Genomic DNA, 23,683 nt, shown 5'->3' on the forward strand with positions numbered 1-23,683 from the left:
GGGTTGTTACAGTCTCATGTTGAATGGCTTGAAAAATTCCACATATAATGTGGTATTAATCATAATTCACCCATATGCATGAAAATACACAATTATGCCCTCAATGGGGCAAATTACCAAAATGCCTTTATAATTAAAAATGGACCCATAAGCATGCATTTATCATCATATTATAATATAATTCACATAAACATGCATATAATCATTTAATAATATAATAAATCAATTATGGCCCTCCCGGCCTCCTAATCAAGGTCCTAAACCTTATTAGGAAATTTGGGGCATGACAATTTGCATGATATTATACTCTTTCCTTTAGGTTTAGGTACCAATTTCCAAGTCTGGTTCTTTTGTAATGACTTCATCTCATCCTTCATAGCCTGTATCCATTTTTCTACCTATTATCCTTTATAGCTTCTTCATATCTTTGTGGTTCTTCTGAGTCAGCTTCTAAGTTACCTTTGAAAGCATAGGCTAGGTTTTCATTCCATATGTTGAAGCTGTATTTCAAGTTAGGCTTAGGAATCCTCTTCTCTCTGTCTCGGGTCAGCTGATAATCTGCCAGATTTTTAATTTGTTGAGGTTCTATTCTCTGATTTTCCTCCTCAATAGGTTCCACCTGAATGGCCTCTATTTGGTCTGAACTTTCTAGATTTAAACTTATAGTTCCTGCAGGGTTAGTATTAGTTTGAGTACCTGCAGGGTTAGTGTTATATAAACAAGGAAATACATTTTCTTTAAAAATGACATCACGACTTATGATAGCTTTAAAACCCCATTTTTCTCTCAACCATAATCTATAGCCTTTAACCCCTTCAGGATAACCTAGAAAAATACATTTGACAGCCATAGGTTCTAATTTCCCAACACTTTTGTGTGCATAGGCTGCATAACCAAATACTTTCAGGTTTGACAAATCTGGTTGTTTACCCGACCACCTTTCTTCAGGAGTTTTAACTCTATAGCACTAGACAGGCACCTATTTATTAAACAGGCAGCTGTCATAACAACTTCTCCCCAAAACCCTTTAGACAAACCAGAATTAAACAACATGCATCTTGCCTTGTTTAGAATAGTTCTATTCATTCTTTCAACCACTCCATTTTGTTGGGGAGTTAGCCTAACAGTTCTATGTCTTTGTATACCATTCTCTTTGCAATATGTGTCAAATTTGTTATTACAAAACTCTAGGCCATTATATGTTTGTAAGGTTTTAATTTTTCTGTTTGTGATGTTTTCTATTAAGGTTTTCCACTGCCTAAATTTCTCAAAAGCCTCACTTTTGTGTCGAAGTAAAAATACCCAAACCTTCCTAGAGTAGTCAGCTACAATCGACATGAAATAGGTACTGCCCCCATGAGTGCTAGTTTTCTCAAGACCCCACAAATCTGAACGTAAATATTCCAAAATAGATTTAGTTTTGAGAGTACCTGTTTTGAATTTGAGTTTGTGGTGTTTTCCAAGTACACAGTATTCACAAAAGTCCACTTTGCTCACCTTATCTTTCCCTAGTAGCTGCTGGTTACTTACTATTTGCAGTTCTCTTTCACTAATGTGTCCCATCCTTCGATGCAATAAAATAGCCTTAGAGTCTTCAGGTGGTTCACCTACTATATTGTGACATATAGCAATAGGTTCTCCAACTAGGTAGTACAAGCCTTCTTTCTTTAAGCCTTTCATAATGACCATTGATCCTTTTCATAGTTTCATCCGTCCTTCCTTTATTTTCCTTTCTATTTTCAAGTCATCAAGCACACTTAGTGAAATTAAATTTCTAGATAGTTCAGGGACATATCTTACTCCAACTAGGGATTTAGTGACACCATCAAACTTCTTGAAAGCCACGGTTCTAGAGCCTTCAATTTTGCAATATTGGTCATTTTCTAGTATCACTTCCCTTTGTTTGAATCCCTGAAATTAGTCAATAAAGATTTGTTATTAGTCATATGAAAAGTGCAACCCGAGTCTAGTATCCAATAATCTTTGAAAGATGTTGCAGCAACATAAACTTCCCCACATTCATAACCATCACTTAGGTTAGCATTTTGAAAGTCATATTTATGTTTTGATGAGTGGTGATCTGAACTTTGAGCTTTTCCTTGTCATTCATGCCTATTATTCTTATTCTTTTTCCAGAAATAGCAGTCCATTTCGTAGTGTCCAGGTTTTCCACAATGATAACAACCCTTTTGATCATTTGGTCCTTTTGATCGAGATCTTCCCTTGTCATGGTTGCTGTGATTTTTGAATGACCCTCTGCTTTGACTTCTTCCTCTTGAATGCCATGGTTTTCTATGACTTGGCCTTCCTCGGCTTAAGTTCAACTCTCCATTTGAACCTTCATTTTTCTCTAATTTTATCTCCAAGTCTTTAGATTTCAGTGCTGAAATGACTTCATCTAAATTGATTTCAGTTCTCCCATATTTGATAGCATTCTTTACTTCCCTATAAGACTCAGGTAGTGAATTTAGAGTTATAATGGATTGGTTCTCATTACTCAAAGCCTCATTCTCTCCTGAGTTTACAAGTTCAATGTGAATTCTCAAGAAATCATCAAGATTCTGTTCTAATGTTCTTGAATGACTCATCTTGAAGCCAAAAATTATTTCCTTAAGAAAAATCTTGTTAGTTAGAGATTTTTGATGAAATTGTTCCTCTAGCTTCTTCCAAATCTTGGCTGGAGTCTCCTCTTTGTCAACTAATCTGATGATGGCATCTGAAAGATTGAATATTATGATTCCAGTTCCTGTTTCCAAAAATTCCTCTTGCTGAGTCTTGGATGTATTCTCAGGCCACTCAATGGGATCCTCCAAGACCCTTAGTAATTTCTGTTGTGCCAATAAGGATCTAACATTCCTTCTCCAAATCCTGTAATCACCTGAGCCATAAAACTTATCAATATCAACTTTAAAGTTACTCATATTATTTAAATATAAATCAAGAAAAGTATTAGAGATTTCAGTATGTTCAATCAGTGGTATATCCACAAATTCTTCTTGAACTTCTTTAGGATCTTGAATAGGTTCTGCTAGATTATCTCCTTCCAGCCTTGATTGTGTTGTCTTTCTCTGTGATATGAATGTTTGTTGCTTCTTCTAGCCACAAACTGGCTTTGATACCACTGTAGGAAAATTACTTTTCAGTCCCTACACCAACAAAATAGCATATCAGAATTTACAAGGTCATCAAAGACCTTTCCCTACCTGTTTGACTGAAAGTCAAACAAAATCAATACGACACAGTATTGAAATGAAACAAATATCTCAAAAGTATTCAGAAACCAAATTGATCTCCTTTTTCAACACATCAAAACCCTAGCAGATAGAAAAACTTAAAGACCCCTTAGCCGTATCGAACCGAACCCATAAATCACCCTAAAAAACTCATATTTACAGCAAAACAATAATGTTTAAAAGGGAATCAAGGCAAAGAAAACACCAGAAATTTTATCGAGTTCCACCCAATATTGGGCTACGTCCTCGTTGAGCTGCTCCTTAGATGGTGAGCTCAGATTTCCATTGATAAACACACAATTACAAGGATTTAGCTTGGATTCCCAGTCACAGAAGGACGACAAGGTAATCCTTCTTCTCAAGACTCTCGTAATATGATTTGTTTTCTCTCTTTTCTGTTAGAGAATATAATTTTATACTCAATGGAAAAGTGGAAAAAACCAAAATACAACTCTATGCAAAAAATACAATAGACAAGGTAATTGATTAAATAAATATTACAACTCAATTGCTCAAAATAAAAGTAAATAAAAATAAGAGAAGGAAGAGAATTATAAGAACTAAAACCCTAAAACAAAAGATACCAATGAATATGTAAATAGAAATATAAGTAGAGGATCACAAACTTAATACACTAATAATACAAGAAGAACAACAAAATGAAAAGAAAACCAATAAAAGGGCCAAACTCTCACACAACCAAAGTGTAGAGTAGTGGGGATCATTAACTTGAACAAGGTTCAAAACCTTTGTCCAAAAGCTTATTTCCCCTATTCTCTAAGCACTAAGGGATCTCTCTAGGAAATAGCTCTCTGGAATTATCAAGCCTTTATGGTATATTTTGGGGTGTCTTACAAGTGAGCATTAGGCTCCTATTTATAGAGTTTGAGATACCCTTTTGAATTTCAAATTCCACCAACCCCCATGGCTGTTACTGTAACGCCTTGGTTACCCCAAGACCGTTACGGTGAACGTTGAACTATGAATTTAACTTGCTAATTTAGTTCTTTGGTTAAAAATGGGCTTCTAGGTGTTATTAATAGGTTAAGGTGGAAAACCAATCAATATGAAAGGATATGTTTTATTTAAAACATAAAACTGTTCATGGGCCCATAAAAAAAAAGTTTATAAGTTATTTACAATGCAAAATGGTCACTACATTATAAAATTTACGACACACTGATCTAAGCGGCAAAAATAGGGTAAACCCCCTAGTTCCCCTGAGAACTCCTTGGCGGTGGTGGTCAAGCGGCCGCATATGTACACATCACCACCTAAGCTCTCCACTCAAGGCTGGGAGAGCTTTTCTTTCCATTTACCTACACCACATAGCACCCATGAGCCAAAGCCCAGCAACAAAACTCAATACTCTAAGAATATAACATCAACTGATGATCATAATAATCATCCAGGACTTTTATTCCAAAACAGAGGAGTGACAGTTTTTAAGTCACAAAGGTGGGTTCCGTTCATTTTTCAGATAAGTGATCCTTTCACTAGCTTAAACAAGATAGGTATCTGATGAAATAGTCACCAACATAACCCTATTGAGTGACCATAGAGTCACAACGGTGGGATTCCGTTCCCTTAGCCATGATGCAAACAGTCACCTAGGCCTTTGGCTCTGGCTCTGAGTAACTAGTCATAGACTAGTCAAGCGCTTTAGTTTTCTTTGACCTTAGGGTCGGTCCAACATTAATACCCCATATGAGTCATTCAATGCTGATGTCGATTAGATCTAATTTTTTTATCGGCTCTGCGTTCATGACGCTTATGCCGTTCCTGACTCTTAGGTCAGTAATACGCGACCAGTGCTGACTCTGAATAGTCAGTGCCATGCACAAGTAAGCAAGATTTTCCAAGCATTTAATATGCAATCAATGTCCACATTTAAACACTAAACATGCCTCAATAATAACCACGGATGTCATATACGGGGTGCAGTTTTCTTACCTCTGGTTTGAGCGAGAATTAATAAAAGAACGACCCTTGAGAACGATCAACCTTTTAGGTTCCTTGATGGTCTCCTGGTCATAACCAAATATGGGATTCCATCAATAAAATGAATAACATAGGTTCCCGAACAAAAACCTAGCCTCCAAGACATAGAATCCTACTAAACCGGGTAGTAGGATCGATCCCGAGGCCTAAGGCTTGAATCCCTAAGCCAAAAACCTATTTTTGGCCAAAATGCAACTAAGGGCCGTGACCCTCCCTGGCCATGCCACGGCCCGCCCCTCAACCAAAGGCGGCTCCCTTTCAGCTCCCTAGCACGGGTCGCGGCCCTTCCTGGCCATGCCGCGGCCCTTCGGTCCCTTCCTCCCACTTCCTCAAGCATGGGTCGCGGCGCTCTAGAACAGAGCCGCGGCCCCACCTGGAACTCAACCAAAATCCATGTTTTCCTCCCTTCAAACTCAATCTAAAACCTCATTAAAACTCCCACAACATCACCAAGCAAAGCCCCCAATTGCTACCACAACTTACCCACCATACAAGCATAAAAACCCAAGTAAATTTCCTCCAAAAACTTCCATTAATTCTCAACTTAACACCTTATATTTTCACAACTGAAAACATAAGAAAAACATAGTATAACTAAGGTTTCAGGGATAAATTCTTACCTCAAGCTGGATTTAAGTCCTCTTCAATGGTTGAACTAAAGTCCTAAGCTCCAAACATTGATTCCTTAGCTTAGTTCTTCAAATTGGGATCTAAAACTCCAAAGGAAACAAGAGGAAGATGACACACATGAGGAAGGGAAAACTTTCTCTATTTTTGCTTCAGTTCTTTCTACAGCCTACAAAGTTGATATATATCTTAGGGGTGAAATGACTATTTTGCCCTTTCCCGCCTAATCATACTTAATGTTCTCAAATTCCCAATATCCTCAAATACCAATAATTCACAACTCGTTACCCTTTAATTCCCGGTAACGCTCTAATTACCAAAGCACCCAGACACTTACCCCGAGCCCTGAGCTTAAGCCTGTTATGACCAAATCGATATTTTATATTCAAAGATCGTCTCATGCCGAATAGCTCAAAAAAGTCCACATTATAATGTGGGCTCAACAATTAATCACAAGCATGAACCAAAATATACAAATATGCCCTCAACGGGCCAAATTACCAAAATACCCCTGTGATGAAATGTGGACCCACATGCATGAATTTAACATCATATTATAATATAATTCACATAAACATGCATATAATCATTTAATGACATAATAAAACAATTATGGCCCTCCCGACCTACTAATCCAGCCATTAAACCACATTAGGGATTTTGGGGCATTACAATTACCAATGTTTAATTGGATGTTTATGGAATTAAAATGGAGATTTGAGAGTTATTTGGGATGTTGGAACCGTTCAATTTGGAAAAAACCATATAGGTTGTCAACCTCACTGGCCGCGACCAGGACTTTTTAGTGGCCGCAGGCACTGACTTCTGTCCCCTTGGCCGCTGCACTGAAAGTCAGTGGCCGCGGCCACAAGCCATTTTCAGCACAAAAAAAGTCATTTTTTCAAAACGTCCCAAATCCATTCCCACATGATTTTGTAACCTCCAAACACCTATTGGGAGTTAAAAACATGTCTCCAACAACCATATTTCATCATGGCTTTGTGAAATCCAATCTCAAATGTGTAACATATAATATACACATTATTGGGTAATATTTGGGAGTTATAAATTTGTAACTGATTTTGTAACTCCAAAATATGTCACATTTGGGCACACGCATGTGTCTAATTTTTGTGACTCAATAATATGTTACAAGGTGTGACAAATCACATTTTGTCACATTATTTAATCTAACATTATATTATATGAAATAATATAGCATTCACCCACTAGATTAAATAATCACTTTTTGTAACGCTTATTTAATCAATCAAACATTATATTAAAATATAATATTCCCCCACTTGATTAAATAATCACTCTATAGAAACCTTTGCATTGGTGCATAAAGTAAAATGTCTTTTGACTTGAATTTTACCTTAGAGTAATTATCACAAAGTTTGTTGAAATTTCGGTAGCTGAAGCATTGAACCACTATCCCTTGATAACAAACCGGTGATAACACACACACCTTTGCTGTGTTCACTTGAGACCTCAATGTCTCTGTGACAGTAAAAATCCCGTGATCCGTAAGGGAAAGACCGGGTAAAGCTGTGCAATCCCACACTGCTTGGGGAAGGTCAAGTGTGATGATTCTAAGACTGTGTAGGTATGGGGCTACACAGTTGAAGAGGGCTTAAATGGATTGATGGGTACTTCTTATATCAACAAGATGTATCTTCTATTTGGTAGCCCATCACTTGAGAACTCCATGGTTAAGCGTGCTTGACCTGGAGTAATCTCAAGATGGGTGACCTCCTAGGAAGTTTTTGTTAGGAAAATTAGTTTTGCAAAAAGAAGAAGATGAAGAGAATAATGATAGATACAACTCTAAACAAAAGATTACAAGTAAAGTAAAGGTGTTTGAAACAAAAGAGAAAAGCAATAGAGAAAAATGTAAGAACAAAACAAAAGGAAACTCTCACATACACAACCTACGTGAAGAGTGTTGGGGATTACCAACTTGAACAAGGTTTAAAACCTTTGTCCAAAAGCTTATTTCCCCCTAACTCAAGAACTAAGGGATCTCTCTTAGATATTGGAAATGTTTTCTGGAATTATCAAGCCTCAAGGTGTTTCTAGAAAAGTGCTCTAATAGATAGAAATGTTGTGTCTTTCAAGTGAGCAATATGCTCCTATTTATAGAGTTTAGAGACACCATTTGAATTTCAAATTCCACCAACCCCCATGGCTGTTACCAATGATTAATTGGATTATTATGGAATTAAAAATGAGATTTGGGAATTATTTGGGTTTTTTGAGCCATTCAACAAAGATTGAAAAAACTGAAAAAATGGTCAGTTTTGGCCTGTGGCCGCAGCCAAGGACATTAGTGGCCGCGGCCACTACTTTCTGTCCCACAGACCACGGCCACTGACCATTTTCAGCACTTGAAAATGTGTTGTTTTTCCAAATGGTTCCAAACCCTCCCAAATGATTTTGTAACCCCCAAAACACATAATTGGGGTTAAAATCATATCTCTAACAGTCATTTCACATATGACTTTATGAAGTTCATCTTAATATTGTGTAACACCAAATTTACACAATAAAGGGTAATATTTGGAAGTTACAAATTTGTAACACCAAATATGTTACATATTTGGATATATCTCATATATCTAAATATTGTAACTCTTTATTATATGTTACAATATGTGACACTCTTTGTCACATTTATTTAATCTAAAATATTATATTATAATATAATATAATATTACATTATATTATAAAATAATATAACAGATTTCCCAGGAAGCGTGCGAGTGAGGACAAAGGACACTGGAAAGACTCGTGTTGGTTTGTAGGGCCAATCATCATTCCAGGAAGCAGCCATAATGACGTGGGGCGTTACAAATGGTATCAGAGCCTTGACCCAGCCGGAAGTGTGGCCGATGGGGACATCTAACTCCTAAGGGGGGATGATTATGATAGTCAGAATCCCGTGTCCGTAAGGGGAAAAACTGGGTAAAGTTGTGCAATCTCACACCGCTTGGGGAAGGTCAAGTGTGATGATTCTAAGACTGTGTAGGCATGGGACTACACAGTTGAAGACGGCTTAAATGGATTGATGGGTACTACCTATATCAACAAGATGCATCTTCTTTTCGGTATCCCATCACTTGAGAACTCAAAGTTAAGCGTGCTTAACCTGGAGTAATCTCAAGATGGGTGACCTCCTGGGAAGTTTTCCCAGGAAGTGTGCGAGTGAGGACAAAGCACGCTGGAAAGACTCGTGTTGGTTTGTAGGGCCATTCGTCATTCCAGGAAGGAGCCATAGTGACGTTAGGGCGTTACAGTCTCACTTTTGCACCATTAATGGCCATGTGCACATTCCATTCATAAATTTTTCTTGAGAATGACTCCCAATTCTCATGAGGGGTGGCACCGCCCCTAGGTTTATATAGGTAGAACTCTTACAATATTTTGTTACCCTAAAATACTTGTGTTTTCAAGACTGAGTTCTATTAAAAAAACCTTTCGGTATTAGCCCTCATTTTGGTAACACACTATTACTCATATCTCAGATGGGACACAATTTGAGTACTACTTTTATTCATTTGATTGACTTGTTGTTACCTATTGAACCTAATACAAGTTTGGTTACTAGTATTAAGATAGGTTACCATCAACCGTGAATCTCTTTAGGGAGTCTAAGTCCCATCCCTTGAGATATAGAAATGATTCCATTTGAATCATTTTTCTCATGTATGCATACTTAGACATTCTCATTATTTTATTCAAACTTTATTGCTAGTCATAGTTTGATTAAAATAGTTACTCCTTTAAAATAGTGATTTTGACCATAGTCAACACCCCCACTATTTTATAGTCTAATATCCAAGATAAACATTTGAATATTAATTCTAGAAACTGTTTTGTTTTTATAATTCTCCTTTATGTTTTAAATTGATTCCTTCTTGAATCAAAATATTACAAAACAATAACTTTAGACACCAAACATGTCTAGATTTGTTCATTCTATACACATATAGCTAATGTGATTTAGAATGTGGAATTCCAAATAACCTATTTGATAGGATGACCAAATTAATCAACTATTATCAACAAAATAAATTGATTAACTTTTGGAGAATCACCCCCACATTTTTCACATAGTGTTAATCACTTTTAAGAAGTAATCTCTTCGTTTCTATTAAGTCATTTATCCTCCAAGATAAATCTAGACTTATGATTCTCAAAGTTCATCATGAGTCCTCTAAGCCACATGATAAACTCCCACGATAAAACCTCAATGTTTATCTTGATTTATTTACTTGCTAAAGCAAGGCACACTCCTTTCAAAGAAACGTTTACTTATGTTCTTTCTTTTATGTATTTTACAAAATAAAATGTGAACACAAATGTAATGTGAGAATTTCTCAAACAAATAATCACAAATTTTCATTTTTAGTTGTCAAAATAATCTCAAAATCACTTAAACAACTTTTGTATATTTCTTAAGAGTCTCTTTGAGATTCTTTTGAAAATATCAATTTGACATCCATTGATTTTCTCATCAAAATCAAAATGAGAATGTCAATTTTTTAAACACTTTAAATCAAAGAAAATAAACCCCTAGGTCTATATAGGTAGAACTCTTATAGTATTTTGTTACCCTAAAATACTTGTGTTTTCAAGACTGAGTTCTATTAAAAAAACCTTTCGATTTTAGCCTTCATTTTGGTAACACACTAGTACTCATATCTCAGATGGGACAAAATTTGAGTACTACTTCTATTCATTTGATTGACTTGTTGTTACCTATTGAACCTAATACTAGTTTGATTACTAGTATTAAGAAAGGTTACCATCAACCGTGAATCTCTTTAGGGAGTCTAAGTCCCATCCCTTGAGATGTAGAAATGATTCCATTTGAATCATTTTTCTCATTTATGCATACTTAGACACTCTCATTATTTTATTCAATTTTGTTGCTAGCCATAGTTTGATTAAAATAGTTACCCCTTTAAAATAGCGATTTTGACCATAATCAACACCCCCACTATTTTATAGTTTAATATCCAAGATAAACATTTGAATATTAATTCTAGAAACCGCTTTGTTTCTATAATTCTCCTTTATGTTTTAAATTGATTCCTTCTTGAATCAAAATATTACAAAACAATAACTTTAGACACCAAACATGTCTAGATTTGTTCATTCTACACACATATAGCCAATGTGATTTAGAATGTGGAATTCCAAATCACATATTTGATAGGATGACCAAATTAATCAATTATTATCAACAAAATAAATTGATTAACTTTTGGAGAATCACCCCCACATTTCTCACATAGTGATAATCACTTTTAAGAAGAAATCTCTTCATTTCTATTAAGTCATTTATCCTCCAAGATAAATCTAGACTTATGATTCTCAAAGTTCATCATGAGTCCTCTAAGACACATGATAAACTCCCATGATAAAACCTCAATGTTTATCTTGATTTATTTACTTGCTAAAGCAAGGCACACTCCTTTCAAATACATGTTTACTTAGTTTCTTTCTTTTATGTATTTTACAAATAAAATGTGAACACAAATGTAATGTGAGAATTCCTCAAACAAATAATCACAAATTTTCATTTTTAGTTGTCTAAATAATCTCAAAATCACTTAAACAACTTTTGTATATTTCTTAAGAGTCTCTTTGAGATTATTTTGAAAACATCTATTTGAAATCCATTGATTTTCTCATCAAAATGAAAATGAAAATGTCAATTTATTAAACACTTCAAATCAAAGAAAATAAACCCTCATTGATTTATTTAAACACTTAGATTTCTTATGTTTTTGTTTAAAATTATCTCCTCATTGATATTAATTTAAACATATCACCATCTTTAATCAAAATGAATAAAGTTCTCTTTTATTCACCATTGGTGTAAAGATTCAAAATTGCTTCTCCAATTTTGATATGTCTCATCATTGAATATTTAAGAATTATTGTCACTAAATAATTCTCAAATATATTTCATTTTACCACATTCTAGACTATAAGTCTATTGAGTCAATATGTCATCCCACAATTTTGAATCCACTTTGGTCCATTTTTCTTGCGATGGCAAGACATAACCATTAAAAGATGTAACCCCCTTAGGTTCATCTTTTCTTATCTCATAAAATGAGATGCTCATCTTTTAAATGAGAAAATTTTAAATTCTCAAATGATTCTTTTATTCACAAATCACATACTAACAATAATATAGGATAAAACCTATTAAAATCTCACAAATGTTTACAAGATTATATTTCAATATAATTTCACATTGTTGTCAACATATATGACTTATATCATACTAATATGGCTCTTTATTAATATGAAAATATGAATTACAAATATAATTCTGTTGACCATCGATTTGGCCAACGACACGGAGTCAAATATACGACAAAATATAGAACGACAATTGAAAAAGATAATTTAACAGAAAGGAAGAAAACACCAAGAAATTATAGTAGTTTGACCCCAAAGAATGGTAATGACCTACGTCCATTTAGTGCTATTGTTTTTATTGAATCTCAAAGCAGTGATCAAAGAACTAGGGTTCTTGAGTTTCACAAACCTTGAATGTATTACAATAAGACGATGGAAAATTCACTATAACTCTTTTTTCTCTCAATATTTAGCAAAAAGACGTAGGAATCAAAAAGTCAAAAGTCCATTCCTTGAGCTATTTCATGCATATTAATAGGCTCAAGGAGGGTTACACATGCCAACGTGCCCTATCTTTCCTTAATAATCGCGTATCAAGATAATAATGAAGAAATATCCAATGCAGTTATTATAAGATTACAGCTTAAGAAGGAAATAAATCAGGTTGTACGACCATCCTGGTCGTATTAAAAATTAACCCTGATGATGCGGTGTGCTTTTGGTCGATAGTCAAGTAGTACTTTTGCCACGTGTGAGAAATTCTCGCCACATCATCAGCAGCCATTTTTTGGGGTAAACAAATACACATATGATTTCACATTTCTATTGATTCACAAAATCAATATATTTATACATGTCATATAAAACTCATATAGTTGATATTCTAATAATTTCTCATTAACACAAAATAAGACAATTCTATGACATGCTAGCATATTACCCAATAATCTACTAGATTATTTATATATTAATCACATATAACAAAAACTCAAGATATTAAATTATCTTCTAATCTAACAACTATATTTGAAAAAATAAAGGAGATTAGAAAACAATGAACCTCATTTATAAAATTTTCTTCTTCTCATTTCTATCAAAACCATTAGATCTTCTAAGAAAACAAAAGAAGAACATTACCTTATCTTACCATCTTTTCAAAGTTGGATCCTCACAAGATCTCTATGGTTTCTCCTTCCATTGAAAAGAAAATAAGCTTTTGATTGTTAGAGAATATATTTTTATACTTAATGGAAAAGTGGAAAAAACCAAAATACAACTCTATGGAAAAAATACAATAGACAAGGTAATTGATTAAATAAATATTACAACTCAATTACTCAAAATACAAGTAAATAAAAATAAGAGAAGGAAGAGAATTATAAGAACTAAAACCCTAAAGCAAAAGATACCAATGAATATGTAAATAGAAATAGAAGTAGAGAATTACAAACTCAATACACTAATAATACAAGAAGAACAACAAAATGAAAAGAAAACCAATAAAAGGGACAAACTCTCACACAATCAAAGTGTAGAGTAGTGGGGATCACCAACTTGAACAAGGTTCAAAACCTTTGTCCAAAAGCTTATTTCCCCCTATTCTCTAAGCACTAAGGGATCTCTCTAGGAAATAGCTTTCTAGAATTATCAAGCCTCTATGGTGTATTTTCCAGCCAAGTGCTTTGTGGATGGAAAATGGTGTGTCTTACAAGTGAGCATTAGGCTCCTATTTATAGAGTTTGAGATACCCCTTTGAATTTCAAATTCCACCAACCCCCTATGGCTGTTACCAATGTTTTATTGGATGTTTATAGAATTAAAATGGAGATTTGAGATGTTAGAACCGTTCAATTTAGAAAAAACTGAAAAACCATATAGGCTGTCAGCCTCACTGGCCGCAGCCAGGACTTTTCAATGGCCGCGACCACTGACTTCTGTCCCCCAGGCTGCGACCACAGGCCATTTTCAGCATAAAAAAAGTCATTTTTCCAAAACGTTCCAAAACGTCCCAAATCATTTCCCACATAATTTTGTAACCTCCAAACACCTATTGGGAATTAAAAACATGTCTCCAACAGCCATATTTCATCATAGCTTTGTGAAATCCAATCTCAAATGTGTAACATATAATATACACATTATTGGGTAATATTTGAGAGTTGCAAATTTGTAACTGATTTTGTAACTTCAAAATATGTCACATTTGGGCACACACTTGCGTCTAATTTTTGTGACTCTCAATAATATGTTACAAGGTGTGATAAATCATATTTGTGTGACAAATCACATTTTGTCACATTATTTAATCTAACATTATATTATATGAAATAATATAACATTTTCTCTCTTACAAAAACTCTCACTAACTCAATCTCTTGTTTATCTGTTTTCTTGTTTCTCTTGCTTCTTAGTTCTTCTCGGATCTTGCTTCAAAAATGGTATCTTCATCAAATGCTAGAATCAGGTATATATAGGATAAGACTTCTTCTAATTTTTGTGTTGGTTAGATAGTTTGTTAGGAAGAGCTGGTTTGAAACTGATTGCTGATGTGTTCTGAAATGTTGTTGAGTTTAGTCTTGTAACTGATTTGAGAGAAAAGCAATTGGGATTTTCCAGTAACTGATTTGTAAGCCTTCGGGCAAAAGAGTCTATATTTGTAACTGTATTTAATGGTAACAGCTTAAGTGGGGATTTACACAACACTTAGGAGTGCTATTAATTAAATGGTTGAACCTAAGGGGATCTTAAGAATAAATACTAAAGAGATTTCAGCTGTGAAGAGCATATAAGCAGAAATTGCCATGGAATGATAATGTAGTCGGGTTTTTACAATTTGTATAAACAGAGTTGATTGTATTTTTTCTTTTTGTTTCTTTGATTATTGTAACAAATTATACCCATGATTCTTAGTGCATTTTGTTTATCTGAACAAGGTCCCATAGAGAATGTACTCAACCACTTGCAATTCTAATATCCATTTATCTTAAATTTGTTAATTTGTTTTCACCATAATTGTAATTGAATCAGCTGAGTCTTAAACTTGAACTTACATATATCATATATATGTTGTATATAGGTATACAAAGGGAGTGGAATAAGGTACCTTGTGAAAATCATTGATGTAAGGAATAGAGTTAGAGAGAGCCAAAGAAGACCAACTAGTTTCATCCATAAGGTGATTAAAACCAGTGCCGTTCTCCTTGAGCGGAGATGCAGCAACAACACTGCCTTCGATCTTTCGCAACTCATTGCTATGCTCTTTGCTGCACTAACACTTGCTTCGCTAGTGTTCTTGTGCTGATCATCATCATCATCATTTCTACAATTTATATCTCATAACATATAAAGTATGTTTAAAACAGAGAAATTATTAGCTGAGATCCCTCTGTGTGGAACATGGGAGTGGCAACATGGAACACATATTGGCAGTCTTTAATGGCATTCTCAAACTCTTCAGGACTGTAAATATGAGCTCTGAACAACACCAATCTTTCCTTCGCCCAGCAATAATTTTCAAAAGGCCTACCTTGGATGCATCATCTGTGGTTCACCACACAAGATCAATTTTAATATTAATTACATTCAATTAAGGAAAATTAATAGATATTACCAAAGTTGCGCAGAGTAGCATGGACAGTGTATATATGATAAGCCAAGAGCCGAGGTAGCCTGCGCCTCTTGTAACACATACTTTATCTAACTTTGTTACAATCTATATCTATATGTATATATGATTTCTCTTCCTAAATATTGCAAAAGCTATATCCTAATGGACGGAGCAATTATAAACAACTAAATAAGTGCGCTTCAGAAGGTTTTGATTTTGATTTTTTTTTTGTGGTACTATATTAATATAATAAGGGTTGTTTTCCGGTGCATCCAAAAATGGTTAGATTGGTGCACTCTTCTCTAGTTTTTGGCTTATAAAGTATTTTCGACGTAATATTTTTATGATCGTGTGTATATTATAATTATTTAGATCATCCTGCAAATTTTTAGGAAATTCTGAATAATTTATTGTGCTAAAACAATTTCCAAATAAACTATTTTTCACTGCATAAAAGAATAGTCACGCGTGCAACAAACAATTTGAGCATTGATTGTTGATATTATAAATTATACAAAATTTCATGAAAATTTGCAGAATGCTTTAAATAACTACAATATACATAACCATAATAAAAATTGCGTGGAAAAATACTTCTCGAATAAAAAACTAGAGAATAGTACATCGGTGTGCCCCTTTTAAAGGATGTAAGGATTTTCCATATACTTTTCCATATACTTTTTTACATAGGTGGTTCTTGTATTATCGATATATAATTAATATTTTTATAAATAATTCTGCATTGGGTTTAGTCAGGTGCTCCCACCCAATCAAATCAGTATAAATTTAATCATTGAGCAAGCACCTAGCGGCCTTAATGTTTACCACCAAGAAATGACCGGCAGTGCACTAATATGAGTTTGCCAAATAGCAATATCCCACTAATATAGGGCAAATCCAATTCATTTCCCATTTGTGTAGATTTGATTATATTGAAATTCTAAAATTTGCACGGATTAAATACACCTTTTTCATTTCATATGATCTTATTATAATTTCAAGTTTTAATTTATATGTTATATAAAGTTTTGAAGATTTTTTTTAGAAAGCAAAAATTTATCAATTTAGTTTTCCGAAAGACTGTGTTTAGGACAAATTAATAAGTTAACATTTAACAAAGTCACTTGAGATTAAGTGGAGTGTGTTATTGTAAATGCGGAATAAATGTTATTGAGCCAAGTAATTACAATGGGTTTCGTAGCTTCTTCACTTCAAATAATTTTAATTTTTGACGGTCACATTTTTTTAGGGTGATATATCTTATCAAATTTTGCGCACAAAAGTTAACACAATTATTTTAATAAACTAATTAATTAAACATATGAAAACCTATCTTTGATATGTTCCACTTTATATATATTAATCGGTTCCAGCCTAAATAAAATTCATGTCCACCACACACATTAATCTCCAGCCAATTATTAAACCTTACATTCAATTTAAGAAAACTTTCACATAATTAGTAATTAAAAAAATAAAAATACAGTAGCATTACTAGATTAGATCGCCCATTCTTGTGGCACAACTGATGCAACCATCCAATATCATATCGGTATTGTACTTGTATATAAAGCCCTTCTCAATAAGCTTAGAGGAATCCAACTCTATAGTCCTATCGGGCCCTTCCAAGTACCTGAATGAAACAACAAAAGCCATCATTTGAAATCATCTGCTTTTTTCCTTGTAATTTAGGACACTCATATAGTCTCTTTCTTAACAAGAAATTAAATCAATTATATATATGTACATATTATAATTACTCACTTTTTATTGACATGAAGTTGAGGGTAGTTTTGTTGATAATAAGTGGCAATTTGGGCAGATGAGATGTAAGAAGTGGCGCATAAGAATCTACCATGGAGTGAGTGAGGAGTCTCCATGCAAAAAATATGGGCTTCACAAACATCATCAATGTGTACCACAGGTACCTTTCCAAGCAACTCTTCCAAATACTTGAGGGTTTTGTAATGTGTTTCATTGTTTGTGAGTTGAGAAATAAACAAAGCCATGGTTAGTGGTGTGTAAGGTAAAACAGTATCTCCTCCAACAAGCCCACATGCAAGTGTTACCACCTCCATTTTCCCTCCATCTCCATTTAATCCCAAGCTTAGTAATTCTTTTTCCGCCATTGTCTTTGAGTATAGGTACGCCTATATATACCACAAAATATATATATATATACACATGTATAATAATTATTTAGCTCTGTTCTGTATGGTTAATAATGGATGATCACAAGGGCTTAATTGAGAGTGTCATAATAACTTTACATTATTCTATTAGCAGTTATATGGAGTTGAGAGCCTACACCACATGCGCCCTTAAAATAAATTAATAATCTTTGTCACGATCGAGCCAATAATGGTGTCTTTTTGTTACTTTTAAAATTAAATGAATAAATTAGTAGTGTTTATTTCATTGTTTAATGTTCTTGTAGTGTTCATCAGATTGGGATGATACTAAAATGTATCATTTAGTGATAAACTTTTAGTCACAGCATAAATTTTTAGTAAATAGAAGTTACTTACATTAAAAACAAAAAATTACTTATAACTAATATAGTTAATTTAGTCGCAACAATAGTCATAAAATTTATGGTGGGTAAAAACACATTAGGCATAAAAATTGTAACTATCCAGACTTTTTAGTAACAACATAAATAAAATATATTTTAGCCACAATTTTTTTAATTTTTAGTCAAAGTTTAATACGACTATAAAAGTAAAAGTAAGATTTTTTGTAGTTAATATTTGTTTTTTAGTGGCCTAGTCGATCTTATCAACAAGTATCGTCAACAATTTTATCGAAAACTGCACAAACATAATTCCTATTAATTAAACCTATGATATCATATCATATCTTTCTGGGGCTGCTTGAGAAATAAAAAATAAAAGATGTTTTGAATAGATTATCACCCCATCCTATAAAAAATTAATTAATTTATTAGTTGGTTAATACTTACCTCAAGATGATCATTGGTGTAAGGAGTTGAAAAATTGAAAGTGGACCAACAAGTTTCGTCCATCAAGTCCTTGAAACCAGTTCCGTCTTCTTTTAAGGGTGATGCAGCGACCACCGAGGCTGTGTAGATTAGTCGCTTTACGGTTCCTGATCTTACACAACACATAGCTACACTCTTCGCCGCAGCAACACAAGCTTCACTTGTGTTTTTGTACTGATTGATTATACATAATTTAGATACTATACAAACACTTATTGTATATATATATATATATATATATATATGATCATCAGTGGGTTTAACAAGAAAAACACAACAACTAAAAGAAAGGCCTGAGCAAGTTGTAGAGCTTTGTCAAATTTCTATATTTCTCATCCTCACTTGTGTTGCTTTTTGGCTTTAAAAAGGGAAATAGAATACGGATATAACAAGCCTTTCAATTTCATTTAAGAAAGCGATTTCAATGAAGAAAATTGATGATTAATATCTAATGACTAAAAAGTTATTTAAATAACATTAGCGTTGAATTTAGGCATCTTCTCCAATTGGTTGCCCCCATAAAACTCGAAGGTAATTCTTCAAGAGGCGACATTTTCCACATACCAAACGGCTACAATCGTTGTTGTTTTGTAGCACCGAGAGGCGATGTGTCGCCACATTCACTGCCCAAAGAGCTACTTTTAGCCACTTTGAAGCTTTTTCAATTCCCAATTAATTACTTCCAAATTTATTAGACTAGTATAAACATCTTATCACCACTTGATGCTGATAAAAAAACACTCACAAATACACCTACTTGTGTATTTATTTATATAATCAAACAACCTAACACTTATGTATAGAATTCATTTCAAAAATAAATAAACTAGTAGCAAGTAAATTAACCTGAGATGGGTCTGTATGGGACAGAGGAGTTGCGACATGGAATACATAATGACAGCCTTGAATGGCATTGTCAAACTCAGCCGGACTGTAAATATCAGCTTTGAACAGCGCTAATCTTGTCTCGGCTCCAGGAAAGCTCTTCAATAGTCCCACCTTCGAATCATCATCTGAGGTTCACGTCCATAGTAGATCAATATATTATTAATTATAAACCAAATTAATTAAGAAGAGAAAATGACTATATATGCATATAAACCTAGGTTGCGGAGAGTGGCTTGTACAGTATATCCTCTGTGTAAGAGCTTGTTGATGAGCCAAGAGGCGATGTAGCCTGCGCCTCCTGTGACGCATACTTTGCACCCATTTTGAATCTGCTTCTCCATTGTCGATCTGCATATGACATGAGTAATGTAAACCGATACTAATATATATGCCTCGATCAAATATATGTATATATAAATATATATTTATTTATATGTGGCGGGCAGCCGGTAAAAAAAATATAAAATAATTAGTATTTTTGGAACCGAACTTATCACATTATCATAACGTGTTCTCTAAAATATATGATTTATTAAAAATTTTCTATGAACTTTTCAATTTACAGAAAAATAATCATTTTATTAGCTTCCGTTCTATTTTTCATTTAAACTATGATGTGCAATTTTATCCCCTTAACTTTGATTACTATAAAATTGTGTCTTTTTTTATTAATTTTTATAAAAATAATTCAAATATTAATTAAAATCTTAAAAAAATAAATAAAAGTTATTTAAACTCTAATAAAATCTTTAAAATACACTCTAGATTTAAAAAAAAAAAAAAAAACCAAATATGTAACAAAAATGAATAAAATATAAAATATCAAATTAAAATTCACTTTAGATATTAAAAAATTAAATATGAATAAAATAAATAAATAAAATCTTCATTAATTCAATAGACCCATATTAGAAACTTATTTAATTTTGTTATAAATTAAAAAGAAATGATTCATTCGTGCTGAGTTTTGATATTTCTTATAATATTTGCACAGCTCCATTCGTTTCATTTTCTTATCATTTTTATTTTATTTTCTTTTATATTATTTTTTTTAAGAAAGAAGATACCTATAATGCGATTTGAATTTGAATGTATATTTAGTTTGGTATTTAGGTTTTAGTTTCATTTAATTTTGAACTTTTATAAATTAAATTATTATAAATTCGAACTAATACTAAGAATTGTTTTAAAAGATTTAACGTTTTTCTTTTTAATGTTACTATTTTAATTTTATTTTGATTTTAATTTTTGAATTTAAAAAAACAATTGTTAGGTTTGAATTAATTTTTAAATAATTAATATAAAAAGTAGATTTTTTTTTAATTTTTCCAATAAAAGGGGATATGATTTGATAATAGTCAAAGCTCGAGGGGCAAAAATACTAATTTATCAAAATTTATAATGCCACATCATCGTTTAAGCAACAAAATGGAACGGAACCTAACGAAAGGACTACATTTCTGTAAATGATATATTTTAGGGGGAGTTTTTAACATGTCGTATATTTTAGGGACACGATTTGGTAGTGTCATAAGTTTCGGGGGAATGGCAAAAATATTAATTATTCATAAAAATATTTAATATATATGTATTATAATTAATTAATGTATATATTTTTAATTGAATCTATTATTTAAAAATTAAGACTGCTTTGACATAATGGTTAATCTCATTTATATAAATCTTAAAGACAATGGTTCAAATCCCTTTATTTAAAAACACAAAAACACATACATGACTCCTACAAGATTTCAACTACAGCTACACATCGGGTATGTTTTTGAGTTGCCGGATTCGGGTTTGATCGGGTTCGGGAGCACAAAAATGATATAGAACTCGCCCAACACATTTTCAGATTTGGGGTATTTTTCGAGTTTCGAGTTTCGCGTGGGGTCAGGTTGAGTTTGGTCGGGTTCGGGTGGGAATGGGCCTGCATTTTGGGTTTGGGCTTTGTATAAGATTTGACTGCAATTTTTACAAAAATGTCATTTTTTTTAGTTTTTTTTAGAGGAAATTACACAAAATATGAGATTTATTCTTAAACTTTGAAAAATATGGCGGTTTTTTTCCTTAAGTTTGTTATGGCCTTTTTTTTTTTTTTACATTTTTATGGGAGCTTTTTTCCCATATATTTATAAAATTTTATTTGTATACCATATTTTATCTTTTATATGTTTTTAGTAGTTAGTTTTGATATGTTTTAGTATTATTTTATAATTTTAATCTATTTGTATTATTTTTTATCATTCATATTTTATTAAATATTTTTTTTACAAAAATCTAAGACATTTATTGTTAGAGAATATATTTTTATACTCAATGGAAATGTGGAAAAACCAAAATACAGCTCTATGCAAAAAAAATACAATAGACAAGGTAATTAATTAAATAAATATTACAACTCAATTGCTCAAAATACAATTAAATAGAAATAAGGGAAGAAGAGAATTATAAGAACTAAAACTCTAAAACAAAATATACCAATAAATATGTAAATAGAAATAGAAGAAGAGGATTACCAACTCAATACAATAATATACAAGAAGAACATTAGAATGAAAAGATCAATGAAAAAATAAACTTTCACACAACCAAAGTGTAGAGTAATGGGGATCACCAACTTGAACAAGGTTCAAAACCTTTGTCCAAAAGCTTAATTCCCCCTATTCTCTAAGCACTAAGGGATCTCTCTAGGAAATAACTCTCTAGAATTATCAAGCTTCTATGGTGTATTTTCCAGCCAAGTGCCTCAACCACCTTCGCAGCTTTCGGTGGAGGGTCGCCCTTCTTCAAGGTGGCACGTCCCCACTTACTACCTCGGACCTTAGGAGGCATCCCCAAGATGTTTTCCAAGTCAGAATCCACCTCGCCTGAAAAGAATAAAAAAGATTAGTTAAGCGGAGAAAAGAAAAATTATACACAGTTCAATATTAAAGATGACTAAGTATCAGGAACCTAACTGGAGGACTCATTTGAGCTCGAGCTCGGGGACCAAGAAATTCCCCTATCTTTTGACGAGGCCAATGTAGCCCCCTCCATAAATGTAGGGGACATCCTCGAAAGGTTCCTATAGTCATTGGTTTCGTATTGTACGGCTATTCCATCTCAAACCTCGTTTAAACTATACATCATTTGGTATTTTCCCAACCAGCTATCGAACCTATGAACCTTAAGGTCTACCCCGACCAAACCATAAAATTGTTAAATGAAACTATGGTAGTGGGCTCTTGTCTAAGTAAGGTAGGGGACCATTTGGACAAGTCGAGCACAACTTTACCTCCTTCAGTCGAGCTCATTGAGGCCTTGTCTTGAGCTTTGTTACCCGAGTACGAGCTCGAGCCGAGGTATAGGGACGTGCGAGCTCGAGCCCGCATGTTTTCCCCTGGAAGGGAGTTTGGTCATTGGCGCAGGGACTTCCTCCTACCTTGCACACTTGGTTATTACAAACGTATTAGAAATTGTTGACGCCATTTTTCGTCAACAGTGAAAGAAAAGCACGTAAACAATGAACAGTAAGGGCCAATATAAATATGATAATACAAAACACGATTTTTACGTGGTTCAGCAGTTAAATCTGCCTAGTCCACGAGTCTTTTTTATTAAGCTCAAGATGATCTCTGAAAATTCTTCAAGGGTGAATTCTTCAGAGTTTTCTCTCAAGGTTCAGAAATTCGGTCATTTACAATGGTGCATGATCTCTCTATTTATAGAGAAGATTGCAGAATACTATCCCACATACTTCGGGTAGTTACTCTTTTTGTGCAAATAAATTAAATGGCTTTAAACGCCTGTAATCCGATATAAAAGGAAACGTCCACTGAAGACCAGGGAGCGTATAACTAATCAAATAATATCCCATGATTTTAGGAGATTTACCGTAATAAATGTAGACCACGTCTCTTATGGACAACACTTGTAGATGTTCAAGATTATTATCATATATCTCCAAAGCCTTATTCTCCCAGGTCTTACATCAACTTTCGAGCTTATGACATATCCCGAGGTCACATGGCTTTCGAGATCGTACTCGCGTCAGGCTCGGAACCCCTGATCCGAGGTCATCCCTGAGGGTAGAACCATCTCGGGAGCTCCCCTTCGAGATCGTGTGGATTTCGAGGCCAATATATTCGAAGTCATCTCAACTATGCAGGCTCGATGTCTAGT

At 33.5% G+C, this 23,683-nt stretch overlaps 1 protein-coding gene and 1 pseudogene across 1 annotated transcript; both read right to left on the reverse strand.

Annotated features, from left to right (window-relative positions):
- LOC133795506 (NADPH HC-toxin reductase 1-like) overlaps nucleotides 1-16,543 on the reverse strand; it is a 48,708-nt pseudogene extending 32,165 nt beyond the window's left edge.
- A 421-nt stretch (nucleotides 16,544-16,964) lies between these two features.
- LOC133797528 (NADPH HC-toxin reductase 1-like) lies at nucleotides 16,965-19,890 on the reverse strand. The gene is made up of 5 exons (XM_062235454.1): nucleotides 19,734-19,890; nucleotides 19,478-19,644; nucleotides 18,593-18,805; nucleotides 17,395-17,780; nucleotides 16,965-17,263 (listed from the first exon to the last, which is right to left on the reverse strand). The coding sequence occupies exons 1-5, from the start codon at nucleotides 19,858-19,860 to the stop codon at nucleotides 17,125-17,127; spliced, it is 1,032 nt and encodes a 343-aa protein (XP_062091438.1). The 5' UTR covers nucleotides 19,861-19,890; the 3' UTR covers nucleotides 16,965-17,124.
- Nucleotides 19,891-23,683: the final 3,793 nt, after the last annotated feature.

The sequence above is a fragment of the Humulus lupulus genome, chromosome 8 (genome assembly GCF_963169125.1).
Source record: "Humulus lupulus chromosome 8, drHumLupu1.1, whole genome shotgun sequence".
Lineage (NCBI taxonomy): Eukaryota > Viridiplantae > Streptophyta > Magnoliopsida > Rosales > Cannabaceae > Humulus > Humulus lupulus.